Source organism: Chiloscyllium plagiosum, chromosome 28, assembly GCF_004010195.1.
Source record: "Chiloscyllium plagiosum isolate BGI_BamShark_2017 chromosome 28, ASM401019v2, whole genome shotgun sequence".
NCBI classification, from domain to species: Eukaryota; Metazoa; Chordata; class Chondrichthyes; order Orectolobiformes; family Hemiscylliidae; genus Chiloscyllium; species Chiloscyllium plagiosum.
The window spans coordinates 39,427,867-39,440,368 of record NC_057737.1 but is presented as its reverse complement, the minus strand read 5'-3'; the positions used below and the strand labels follow the sequence as shown (position 1 = coordinate 39,440,368).

General features: G+C 38.5%; 1 protein-coding gene across 4 annotated transcripts in view; it reads right to left on the bottom strand.

Annotated features, from left to right (window-relative positions):
- Positions 1–359: 359 nt before the first annotated feature.
- Positions 360–12,502, bottom strand: part of pom121 (POM121 transmembrane nucleoporin) — a 57,750-nt gene continuing 45,607 nt past the window's right edge. For 3 of the 4 annotated variants that reach the window (XM_043718718.1, XM_043718720.1, XM_043718721.1), the window contains 2 exons: positions 10,218–10,340; positions 360–8,778 (listed from right to left, as the gene is read on the bottom strand). In XM_043718718.1, the coding sequence (XP_043574653.1) occupies positions 8,684–8,778; positions 10,218–10,340 (218 nt within the window). In that variant the 3' untranslated portion in view covers positions 360–8,683. The remainder of the gene's footprint in view (positions 8,779–10,217; positions 10,341–12,502) is intronic. The other variant, XM_043718719.1, reaches the window with a different exon arrangement.

Below are 12,502 nucleotides of genomic sequence, written 5' to 3'. Positions count from 1 at the left end.
ACAAAGGGCTCAATACATTTGGGTTGGACAAAGAAATGATAAGTAGGGTTCCATACTAACCTAGAATTCCAATTGTAATATGTGAATTAATGGAGATTGATTTTCTCTTCATTCTAACTTGTTTCCAATTAGTCCTGCAAAGACTTCAGGCTTACACTTGAAGGATGAACGTTGGGTGAGGTACAAGATAGCTCAGGCGACAAAGGAATTAAAACCTCGAACCAAAATTGAGGGGTGAATAAACTTGACCAAAGATAAAGGCAGATTGTGAAGAATGACTACTTATCCTCGAGGAATAGGTGATGGTTGGTAATGTTCAAAGCCCAACTGTGTCAGAATACAGTGCTAAAGCAAAACAGTTATAATCACAGCTTTTTTTTATTTAAAACCATTTCCATTTAATGACATAAGCAAAAAAATCAGATCTCTGCACATTCACAGCCAGCTTTACCTCTCCACATTCACTCACTAGCTCTACCAAGCTAGACAGCATTGATAGAAGTCTACAACTTCTTTTTTAAAAAAGCATACTACCAAATCTCCACATCCATCCGTTGTACAATGTACTCATCAGCACTCGTCATTCATTTTTCTTACCATTCAGAGTCACAGGGGAAACCATACATACCGTTGGGATCAATATAATTTCTTGCTACATATATTCAGTAGAGGTACACAGGTATATACTCTGTAACTGCCACTTCTGGGTCAAAATTGTATGTTTGAGCACAAGACATTTCCTATATCTAGAAACAAACCTCGTAGGTTACTACAATAGAGGGAATTGATGAATCTTAAGCATTTAATGAAACACTTGCAAATGTTCCATAGTATCAAAGTTTAGACATAAATGGATCTTTGCAATAGAAAATTACAAAATTAAGTAAACCTCAGCTCATCAAACCAACAACTAGAGTTTGGATGGATATGCATGTTGCAAACTACCATTCCCATGGTACAGTATTCAACAGCGCAAATCTCAAAGGGTACATGTGGTGTAAAGCAGCAAAATGCTGCAATTCAACTAACTCACTGATACTTTAGTACTCCCTCTTCCCAATGGAAGTTTAATTCGATATTTTTATCACATATTCTTGGCTAGTGGGATGGTTCAGGACTCAGGCGATTAGTTAACATGCAGATTTTCTCTCTCAATAAAACATAGCACTTGCGCCGAAGTGCTTTTATTTTATGAAGTGTGCTTTGAAGACAAAGGCAGTTTTAGTCATTTCAAATAAAGCAATTAATAAAGCTGGTTACAATCGCACCACATCAAGATGGTTATATTAGTTTGTGCAAAATATGCACTGGCTAATATTTAAGGCAGGATTGGTTCATAATATGTAACAAATACTGGGCTCAGACATGGGGGCTCGGGGAATATTTCAAAATGCTGGCTTGATCATTTTTCATGTACTACCTCCGAAAAAGAATTTACCTGTAACTCCTAAGTTGTGTACAAACCAACTTACCCCCCCAAAAAAAGACTCTGATGCTTTTAAAAAAAAATACATTATCCCAGGTAATTTTTTAAAAAACAATAATTGTGAGGAGGAACAATCAGAATAATTATCACAAAAAAGATGACAATTGCCACTGCCGTTGTGGTCTTGCAATTTGGTCAGTCCACTTGTCCCTTCTTATTGAACATGCAACGCTCCTAATGGCATTGCTTGCCATTTCATGCACCAGCCAGATCTGAACAAAGCGTGTGATCAAGAATGTCTCAAGACATGAACATCGAAAAGAACCAAAACTGAATACAAATATTGAAAGCTACATACCCATTTCCATAATAATACTGTTTGCTTCCTCATACTCCAGCAGAAGTCCAACACCGCTTCTCCCAGTTGAGCTATGACAAGAATCAACTCAGCCTCAATCCTCCCTGCCATTGGGTTAAAATGAAAAACCCTCATTCCTCATCAGTCCAACGAGGACCAGACAGGAAAATGCCCAATCAGAAGCCACCAAATTGTCATACTGCATCACATGTGGTGCAGCAACATCAATACAAGGAACTTTTTCTCTCAAGTGAGGATGCAATCCTGTGCTTATTCCATAAGGGCAAGCTTAAACAGCAAGTCAACCGGATGCATTCCACTACATGCCCTATCCCAACTGACATCGACACACATGCACTTTCTGACAAGATTAGCTGAAGTTTGAGATCATGTCAGGCTATAATGAGCAGCAAAACAATGATCCTGGCTGTCTTGCTTTACCCACTCCCCAAAATGCAGATCGGTGTTAACGGGTCCAATGACGATGCACAAACTGGTGCCACCTCTAAGGTTTAATTACTAAGTACAGATTGGGAAGCAAAAGATGGGAATTTCTGTTGAGAATAGCTTAAAAAATAGAGCACATTTTAGTGATTGCTCATTAAGCTTTTTTCCAAAATGGTATTTCTATATTCTGAAATAACCAAAGCATCAAATTTCAGATTTTCTCAGTCATTTTAAAGCAGACAAAGTTAATATTCATCAGTACAGCTGAAGTGCATTGTAACAAATCTAACAAGCTTGGAGATGTAATTCATAGCAAATTTTCATTGTGTGTGGAAGATCAGCGTGGACTATTGGATGGTTCGTTACCTGTGATATGGATCCTGGTTCTGGGAAAGGTGAGGCTTAATTAGATGCAGAACTGACAAAGAAAGATTTGTGTGCCTAAACGTGTTTAAGTGAAGGACGTTTAGTGCCTTGCAAAATGAGCTGAGAAATTCAGACAGTGTTTTCATTTGCTAGAGATGGAGCATACAATGCCTGCTAACTGGACTCCACCCGACATAGCAAAGTCCAGACCAATCCGCATAAATTAGCACATTTTACATTTTAGCTCCTGATTCACTGGTTTGAATTTTCTGGGCCATGGAAGTTTCCAAAAGACTGTTCTTAATTCTTGTCCTATTGGTGACTACACTGTAACCAGGAAAACCAAAGACTTGTTAGCGAGCAACTCACATGCATTAATCAGAAAGTAAGTCTAACTTAATTTATGGACTCTTAAGCTTTTATGGTTTGCAGTTAGGCTGTAAGAAATAAGATCAGAAAATGAATAAAGTACTTAGCAAGTCTGGCAACAGCTGTGGAATCACAATTAACATTTCAGGTCCCTGACCTTTCATCAGAATCCTGGGTCACTGAGCACCCGAAATATCAACTTTCTCTAATGCTACAGATATCCTGATAGTTTCCAATGTGTTTGTTTTTGCTTCAGGTTTAGAACATCTGCAGTAATTTGCTTTCATACTGATATAAATGATGGTGACCAATATTTATGATTCAGCAGTTACTGGAATAGTGTATGAAATAAATTCATTTTAAATACGAACTAGTTTTCAGTATTGAACATTGAGCTCGTTACCACCCCCAAACCTTGCAACAGCTCTGTTTGCAATGTTACTTGCTTGTCATTAGGTCCTGCGGGCTTTAAGTTTGGGAATTTACATTCCTAGGCTGAATACTAGGTAAGTATAGAATAAGGAGGGTGTTTTAATCCACATAAGAACAGTCAAAGATGAACTGTAAGAATTGAGGAAAGGTAACAAAATTGGTGAAATATTACTGTAAAAATTGTGAGAAAGTTTTTAAAAAGTCAAGCAAATAAGCGTCTGTAACTTTAGTAAATGTGTGCAGTAATCCCTCAGTAAAAATGTATGGCATTGATCAAATTCTTGAAGACATTAAAATAATTTGATGCTTCAATAATAGTGAAGGTCAACAGCACAAATTCACTCAACCGCTGGGCATAGTGTGTTACAAATCGTGCAACAGTGCCAGTACCTTGTTGTGACATGTGATTGCCTCGAATGGCAAAGAAATAATTTAAAATACAGCACTATAATACATGAATCAGTCGTTCAGACTATTTTGCTTTCTGAAAGATTATGACTTGTGCATGAATTAAAAAAGGGAGAAAAATTAAATTCAGAAAATATTCCAAAAATATAAAATGTCTCCACTTTTAAGCATGTACAGCCTCATCATTGTCTTGAGTTTTCAAACATAACTTGCTTATAACCACTGAAACAAAAAGTTGTCAGTTCAATGTGTCTTGCACTTAATCTATTATGCATATTAATAAGATTCCTAATTTCAAAGATGCCAAAAATGAAAAGCCTAGGTGCAAGCAGAGGGGAGGGGCAGCACAACCACCATTTGCTAGATTACATGTTCACATACTGTGACACAATGAATGCTTTTACAAACAGGAAATTGATAGGATTTCTAGGTAGCGTTAAAGTCAACATGGGCAACGGGACAAGAGGCATAAATTTGAATCAGGACTCAACCACTTGGTTAACAATACAGCAATCAAACTTATCACAACTTAACCATTTGCTTCCTCCTCCAACCTCTTTCTCCTGACAGCAGTTAGATGCAATACCACAATACTTCAGGGTGAGCTTTTCAACCTGATCACAGTTGAACCAAACCTTGTTTCATGAAGTGTGTAGACACTCTGATGACAACACCGGGAGGTGCAACACCTCCACATCATCCCCAACAACGATAATTTTCAGTACCCACACAAAAACTTATTTACAAGTGATATTTTCCTGTGCAAGCCACAGAATTACTGAGACCTCCCTGCTTTGAATGGTTCAGCTCTCAACAAACTATAAATTTGTGCATAGAACAATTTAAGTTTTACTGGTTCCAAGTTGGAACTTACCTCAATTCCAATTAACACTGCAAGGTGTACTGCCATATGATCTAAACTCTGCAGGTTAGATGGATCACCTAAGTAAACTGATCTCCAATTTGATAGTAGCTGGGCAATGATAGTTGGTCTCAATGTCAATTGTGTTTCGGAAAGGTCCCTCAGGAGTTTGTACTCCTACTGAGGTGAGGTCAATCATGCCAATGGGAAGGAGGGAGTGAGATATATGCGTTTACAGTAACATCACATCACTAGGGTAATGTGCTCAACGGAAGGAGGACTGTGGTGTACACAATGGAGCAAATTACTTAAAATATGCTTCCATTGTCAAGAAAACTCTTCAACTCTAATTTTTTTTTCCCCCTGCAGGTTGAGCGATCTCAATCTGTTCAGAATGGATGTTTGTTTCAAACCTAATTTTGATGCTCAATCATGCAACACTTTACTGCATATTAAATAATCACAGTCTTAACATTCTAGCCAATTGATAAATATTCAAAACTAGCTGTTGATACGAACAACATGCTAAGCTTTCACGTCCAATCATCCCGTTAATAATCAATAAATCAAACGTGTCTTTTTAAAAATGCTTCTTCAACTGCATTTTTAATAAACCTCAGTAGTTACTGCTTCTTGGCTAAAGTACTGCAGAAAAGATCAGAATAGAAAAGATTTCTGTTATCTGCAGAAAAAGCCACTTTCCAGTGAACAAAACTGGGAGAAACAGCAACAATGGCAAGTATTTCTCCATTCCATGAGATGTGGGAGAAGGAGAGAGAGGAAGTGACATGCACAGTCCTTGTAGCTACCCCAGATGTGTTCTACTAACAGCACGGAACAAGAAATGAATCGGGTCTACCTTTTGACTCCATTGCTTGGTGCCAACTCAGAGTGAACCTTGATTAACTGAGGGATTGAAAGAAATGTTTAAAAACAAAACCTTTAAATGACACCCAAATTTTATCCAGTATGATTTTGGCCCAAATACAGGCATCAGTATACCAACCTATGTGTAACATTCAGCAAGAATCATAGCATCCCAACTGTTTTTTCACTCACCATTAGATCTTCCAAACTTACTCACACCAACTTCATATTCCATTTTTAAAAACCAGTTTGTACATACAATTGTTTACCAGAAGTATACTATTTAACCAGTGTAGCAATAAGTTCAATGAACCAAGCTTGAAGGAACGTAAAGTTTTACTTAAATATAAAAATAAAATTTATTGTTTTTTTAAAAATTTTATCTAAATTTAGACGTTGCCAATCACCCGCACACATTCATACTCAGACGTCACAAAATGGCAGTCGTTTAATGGGAAGAGGAGGAACCTTCAATCTGTCTAGCCACTTGGACCAGCCAGAATTGTCTTAAAAATTTCCAATAGATACAGTACAAATATTCTCTGGAAAATTGTTCATAAATTGTTTGATTGCAGTGTCTTTTAACACAGCAATGCATGTAATCAGTGATTGGATGGTGCAAAAGAGGTCATTCTCAGGTTTTTTTTTAAAAGTATATACTGCATGCCCCACCCCATCTATTACTTAAACTTTTGTCTTTCTGCTTAAAAGCACTCTTGATTTTAATTTCTACTCTTGATTTTAAGTTATTTACACTTCTCTATGCCAGTCAAATTTCAGCCATAGTTATGGGGAGGTAGCTCATTTCCAAATGAGCATGATATTTTGTAGTTTGAATGGAAAGGCAATTTCTCACCATGTTAGCCAATGCAAGACCTTTTAAATTTTGGCTCACATATTACGTGTGAAACATTAAGGAAATAGCTAATTGAATGGAGCCGGCAACGTGAAAAAACACCTTGGGATGTGGGTCTGTGGAAATGTGGGAAACAAGGGTCAGAGCAGCATTCTCTCCCGGGGTAAAAGAAACACAAAGGATGATTTGAAAAATCCACTTCTGGCACAAGGAGGAGGAAAGTGTTTGTGAAAAAGGTTTTGAAAATTGACAAGTGATTTCACGAAGAACATAAGAATTGTTGTTTCTCCATGTAAAAAATATTCAGATATGTGGGTTGCTGCCTCCTCTTGTTTGCCACCAACACTTTACCTAATTTTTATCCACAAGCTCAGAGGATCGGTCGGGTCTTACCACGGTAACGCACACTACAGATTCATCATGTATTCCAAAAGGCACGCCTGTACAGACTACTGGGCAAAGACAGCAGTATCATTTGAATGCTAGTGCACCCTGAGATTTTAAAATTGGCCCACATCTAGTCTAAGAGGCCAGAAAACTGGTGTTGTCATGTCATCCCCACTATTTTGGTTCCTGAGAATCCCAGTTCAATGTGTGTCACGCAATTTTACTAAAAGTGTTAAGCCAATAATATCCAAATTGAAATTTGATCAAAACTCAAAACCTGCCAGAAAGAACAACATCACTACCAGGGGACTGCTGATGGCCAACTTCAAGACTCCGCTCATACCAGATTTGTGACAACAGGATGCATGAGGTTTGCATAATATGTGATCTGTATCCCACCAGTTATAAAAAAAAGCACTACGCAACATGACTATATACCCAGTATAGCTACTCCTTTAATAAAATCTGCAGAGAGATTAAAGTCAAGATTATTCAAAACTTTTGATGAACCACTTTACTTGCTAAAAAAAAAACTTTTGAAAAATCAGTGTGTTTTTAATGAAGAAAATTAAAACAGGCACATTTGCAAGGTGCACCCAAAATAAGATGCAAGTACCTAGTTTTGGTTAAAATATACACGGTATATATGCATACATGTACAATTCTGAACATTGTGAGCCAAAGTTTTGGTATAAGCTTGAATAATTTGTGTTTCTTAACATTATAGCACCAGATTTTAAAAATCTGTCATTGAGAATCCTATACTGTGTAATCAGAACCTCCTCCAAAACTAGCCATGACTGCCATTTTTCCATAGAACACCGCTTAATGTGTCACGCAGTTATAGTAGCAAAACACTATCGCATCAGATTAGCAAGAGTCAGATTCACATATATCCAATGAACCAGCCAGGTCCGGCATTACTAACATGCCGCCACACATACACTGAAATTTTTCCTCCAAACTCGATTCACTGAGCAACAAAGTGAGATATACAAGCAAACACTGATAACATTACTGTATATAAAAAAATTCTGACACTTGGAGAGGGGAAAGAGAGGGGGACTGGGAGAAGCATAGGAAGGAAGAGAAATTTGGATTGGTTTATTTTACGTAACTAAGTAACAGATTTAAAAAAGAAGCTACTCGCAGGAGGAAAATTAAAGGACAGTCAGGCAACAAAGCAAAATATTGGAGAAGTGACTCAACAGGCGCAACAATTTCTTTTCCAAAGTTTCAGTCAGGTTTAGAATTCTTCTCAGGTGTAAACCAAAATTAACAAAATTTCAAGGAAATGAGAAGGAAGACAAAAGAAAAAGATTTAACAATAGCCTCCAGTTCAAGTTTAGACAGAAAGCACCACAGATAGTGGTGATATTACTGGGAATTGTGCCCTTAAGAAATGTAATTTTAAAAAAATGTTTTCAAGTGCAGCAATTTGTACAAAACAAAAAGGGTCAGTCCAGAAAGGCCTGCAAATTGCATTTTACAGCAACCATTAAAGTAGAACATTTCAAGTAAAGCTATGTCTGTTGTTTACTGAGTCACCCATTACTGCTGTACCCTGAACCAAACTAAGATCACCACTCTGCAGTGGTCAGTTTAATAAGGATGTACAAACTTAAGACGATGATGACTTCACACTGCAGTCCAACAAGGTTTCCTGCACTGTTGTTGAGAAATATTTTTCAGCAGCCACAAGCCATTTGTTAACAGTTCAAGCCCAGAGATGGAAAAGAAAAACTAAATTTAAACTAATTTTCTCAAGTATATATTCTCAGCATTCGAGGTCAGTTGCCTGCACATCCACGACCGGCGTTGTTTAGGGTACAAAAGTAAAAAGTGGTAATGGTTTCCAAGAGTAGTCAACACAATGTTCATATGCGCCATTCAAATTCCCAATGTCTATCGCTTCCGTACGTGCTGACGTCTCGCCTGTAATCTCTGTCTGGTTCCAGTAGGTCGAGATCCAGCTCCGATAGAAAAGGTGGGCGTTCCTGCTGGGAGAAACAGAAATTAAGAATGTTAATTAATGAACACTAATAGCATGTGGGAAATTTCCTCTTTCCCTTGGGCCCACAAACTATGTGCATGGTTAGAAATGATGAGAGAATAGTTTTCTGTGGCAACTTAAAATATTCCCGGGTGCTGCCAGGACCACCTGACAAGAGTACTATACAATTCTTTTCTGCAAGGTGATGTAACAGAACATTTTCAGAGACGACGGATAATGAAGCAGAAACTGCAAGAGTGCAGACAGATCTGGAGGAAAAAAAATGACCTCAGCCAAGTAGGAACAATCCCAAATGGAGACACTTGTTATCTCTCCTTTAACCAGCTGACCTGCTGGACAGCCAAAGTCATGACCAACCTACATGCGAATTGATAGAAGGGATATGATTGGATATGGGTGATGCATATTAAAACACAAGTCCTTCTCCAAGACACACACACAAACTTCAACCTAAAATCTGTTCAAAGCATATGTATGAACACCATTATAGAAAACATTTTAAAAACAACTGTGACAGAACACTCCCTGTTAGATGGCATTGACAAACTACCATTTTACAGAGTGTCAATATTGGAGGCCTGCCACCACCTTAGCAATAATACCACAATAAATCAGTGTATTGGGAGTAATGTCAGATAGAATACAACAGATACTGAAGTGCACAATTTAATAAATTTCATCTTTGGATTATCTCAAAAAATTCAATAATACCAAAACGTTTCTGATAGGATTGATTTGCTAAATATCCTGTTAGAATACGAAACCATGCAATATATCTACCTAGCATACTTCTCTGTTCATTTTCAAGTCAAATTTGGTGGGCGACTTCTTTGGAACTTGGTCATCTTGATCAAATGTTGAACAGGTAATTTTAGAGGTACCTTTCAGTGTCTTTCTGGTCGAAACTTGCTCCCTGTCTGATGTGATTAAGGATTCTTTTAAACAGTACTCTTCCTGGCTAAGACTCAGGACATGGTAGTGTGGTAGTGTAGTGTTTTGGCAGGTGTGCAAATGCAATAGACAGAGTTTGGCCATTTTTGTTGCTGTTGACTTAAGTGACCTCTGAAATGGCCAAGTAAGCCACTTGGTTGTACTAAATCTTCACTATACAAGACTATAATGAATCAAAGCATTAATCAAAAACTTTGTCAAAGATCTTATGTTACTTAGAGTCACACTGATCTGATTGATGAAAGACAATAAGGTCTTGAGGCTATTTACAGCAACAACATATTATATGATGTCTACTTCCTGTCTATAAACATTAGTCGTATTTCATCAAGGAAGAAAATGCAGAATCTCTACTTCACTGCATACTACTACGAATCCTTGAATTGGTGTAACTGACGGAGACAATGGAACGGAGAAGGGGAAGCAGATAATTACAGTACTGACAGAGGTTGGTGACAATGAATACTTTCTTACCAAATGCTGATGGTGCTGCTGCACCTGCTCCTGGACTCCCAAAGGTTGTTGCTGGAGCACCAGTGGGCCCAAAAGAAAAGTTGCCACTCGGAGTACTTTGTCCAAATCCAGATGCAGCTGTCCCTGGAAGAACAACAGCTAAAGTCAATGAGCTGATAAAAATTCACTATGGGGTTCACACGAAATGAAAATCTCCTGTCTTTTGAGAAAGAATGAGGAATTTCGTATGCAAGTTACAAATTCTTATCTTACATTCCCACAAAATCTGGCTGCTTCCTTTAATGGATTTATTATCTCTTTCAAGATGACCTGTGATGTTTTATCTACCATTGGCCAGTCGTTCCCAGGGTTATCTTTGATGTTACATTTGTACTTTTGCAATCCTTGGACAATGATTTTGCTGAAGTAGAAAAATGTGATCGATACCCACTAGCCATTTCCTTAGCTAGTCCAGTTTCTATTTGGGTTAGAAGCTTTTGCCGTCTTTCAGTGTTTCAAGTCTGTTACATCCTAATTTGCTGTTTCTAATATTCTGAATATTGAATTTAATCTGGGCTCCAACACGAATACAGACACAACACAAATGAACACTGAATCATCACGCATCCTCACAGAAATTAACTAACTGAAATTCAGATTAAAGATTGAAGCCATTCTTTCCCATCTCAGCCACAATCCCTATTCCTGGTGTACCACTCTGTTCCGCTCCCTGGCAACTGGTCAAGATAAAAGTATACTGCTTCTGGTGGCATGTTTGACACCAAAATGAACCCGAACCATGCTTCATTGTAAGTCTGCCCATTTCCATCTCCACAATACTGCCCAATTTGGCCCCATCACATCTGCTAAGCCCTCATCATGCCTTAGTTAGCTCTTAACTATTTCAAGTACGGTTAGGTGAATGGGCCACCCTAAATTGCCCGTAGTGTTAGGTGAAGGGGTAAATGCAGGGGAATGGGTCTGGGTGGGTTGCTGTTTGGAGGGTTGGTGTGGGCTAGTTGGGCCAAAGGGCCTGTTTCCACACTAAGTAATCTAATCTAATCTAATCTAATCTAATCACTACTGACTGGTCTCATGGGTATGATGCTCAGTCAATTTGAGGTCACTGAAAACACTGCTGCCTTTAGCTTTGCATGCACCAAGGGCTGTTTAAATACCATATCTGCACTTGCTGCTGATATTGTCTTCCAATTAAACAAATTCTCAAAACGTAGGATCTTCAACACCCTCCATGGCCTTGCCTCCCTTGCTCAGTGATCTCCTCCAACTTTCCAAGTTATTCAAGGATCGACCAGATCTATAGGTTGAAGTCCTAAATTGGAGAAAGGCCAATTTTGACGGTATTAGGCAAGAACTTTCGAAAGCTGATTGGAGGCAGATATTCGCAGGTAAAGGGATGGCTGGAAAATGGAAAGCCTTCAGAAATGAAATAACAAGAATCCAGAGAAAGTATATTCATGTCAGGGAAAAAGGGAGGCTGGTAGGTATAAGGAATGCTGGATAACGAACGAAATTGAGGGTTTGGTTAAGAAAAAGAAGGAAGCATATGTCAGGTATAGACAGGACAGATTGAGTGAATCCTTAGAAGAGTATAAAGGAAGTAGGAGTATACTTAACAGGGAAATCAGGAGGGCAAAAAGGGACATGAGATAGCTTTAGCAAATAGAATTAAGGAGAATCCAAAGGGTTTTTACAAATATATTAAGGACAAAAGGGTAACTAGGGAGAGAATAGGGCCCCTCAATGATCAGCAAGGCGGTCTTTGCGTGATGCCACAGAAAATGGGGGAGATACTAAATGAATATTTTGCATCAGTATTTACTGTGGAAAAGGATATGGAAGATATAGACTGTAGGGAAACAGATGGTGACATCTTGCAAAATGTCCAGATTACAGAGGAGGAAGTGCTGGATGTCTTGAAACGGTTAAAAGTGGATAAGGTCCTGATCAGGTGTACCCAAGAACTCTGTGGGAAGCTAGAGAAGTGATTGCTGGGCCTCTTGCTGAGATATTTGTATCATCGATAGTCACAGGTGAGGTGCCGGAAGACTGGAGGTTGGCAAACGTGGCGCCACGGTTTAAGAAGGGCGGTAAAGACAAGCCAGGGAACTATAGACCGGTGAGCCTGACCTCAGTGGTGGGCAAGTTGTTGGAGAGAATCCTGAGGGACAGGATGTACATGTATTTGGAAAGGCAAGGACTGATTCGGGATAGTCTACATGGCTTTGTGCATGGGAAATCATGTCTCACAAACTTGATTGAGTTTTTTGAAGAAGTAACAAAGA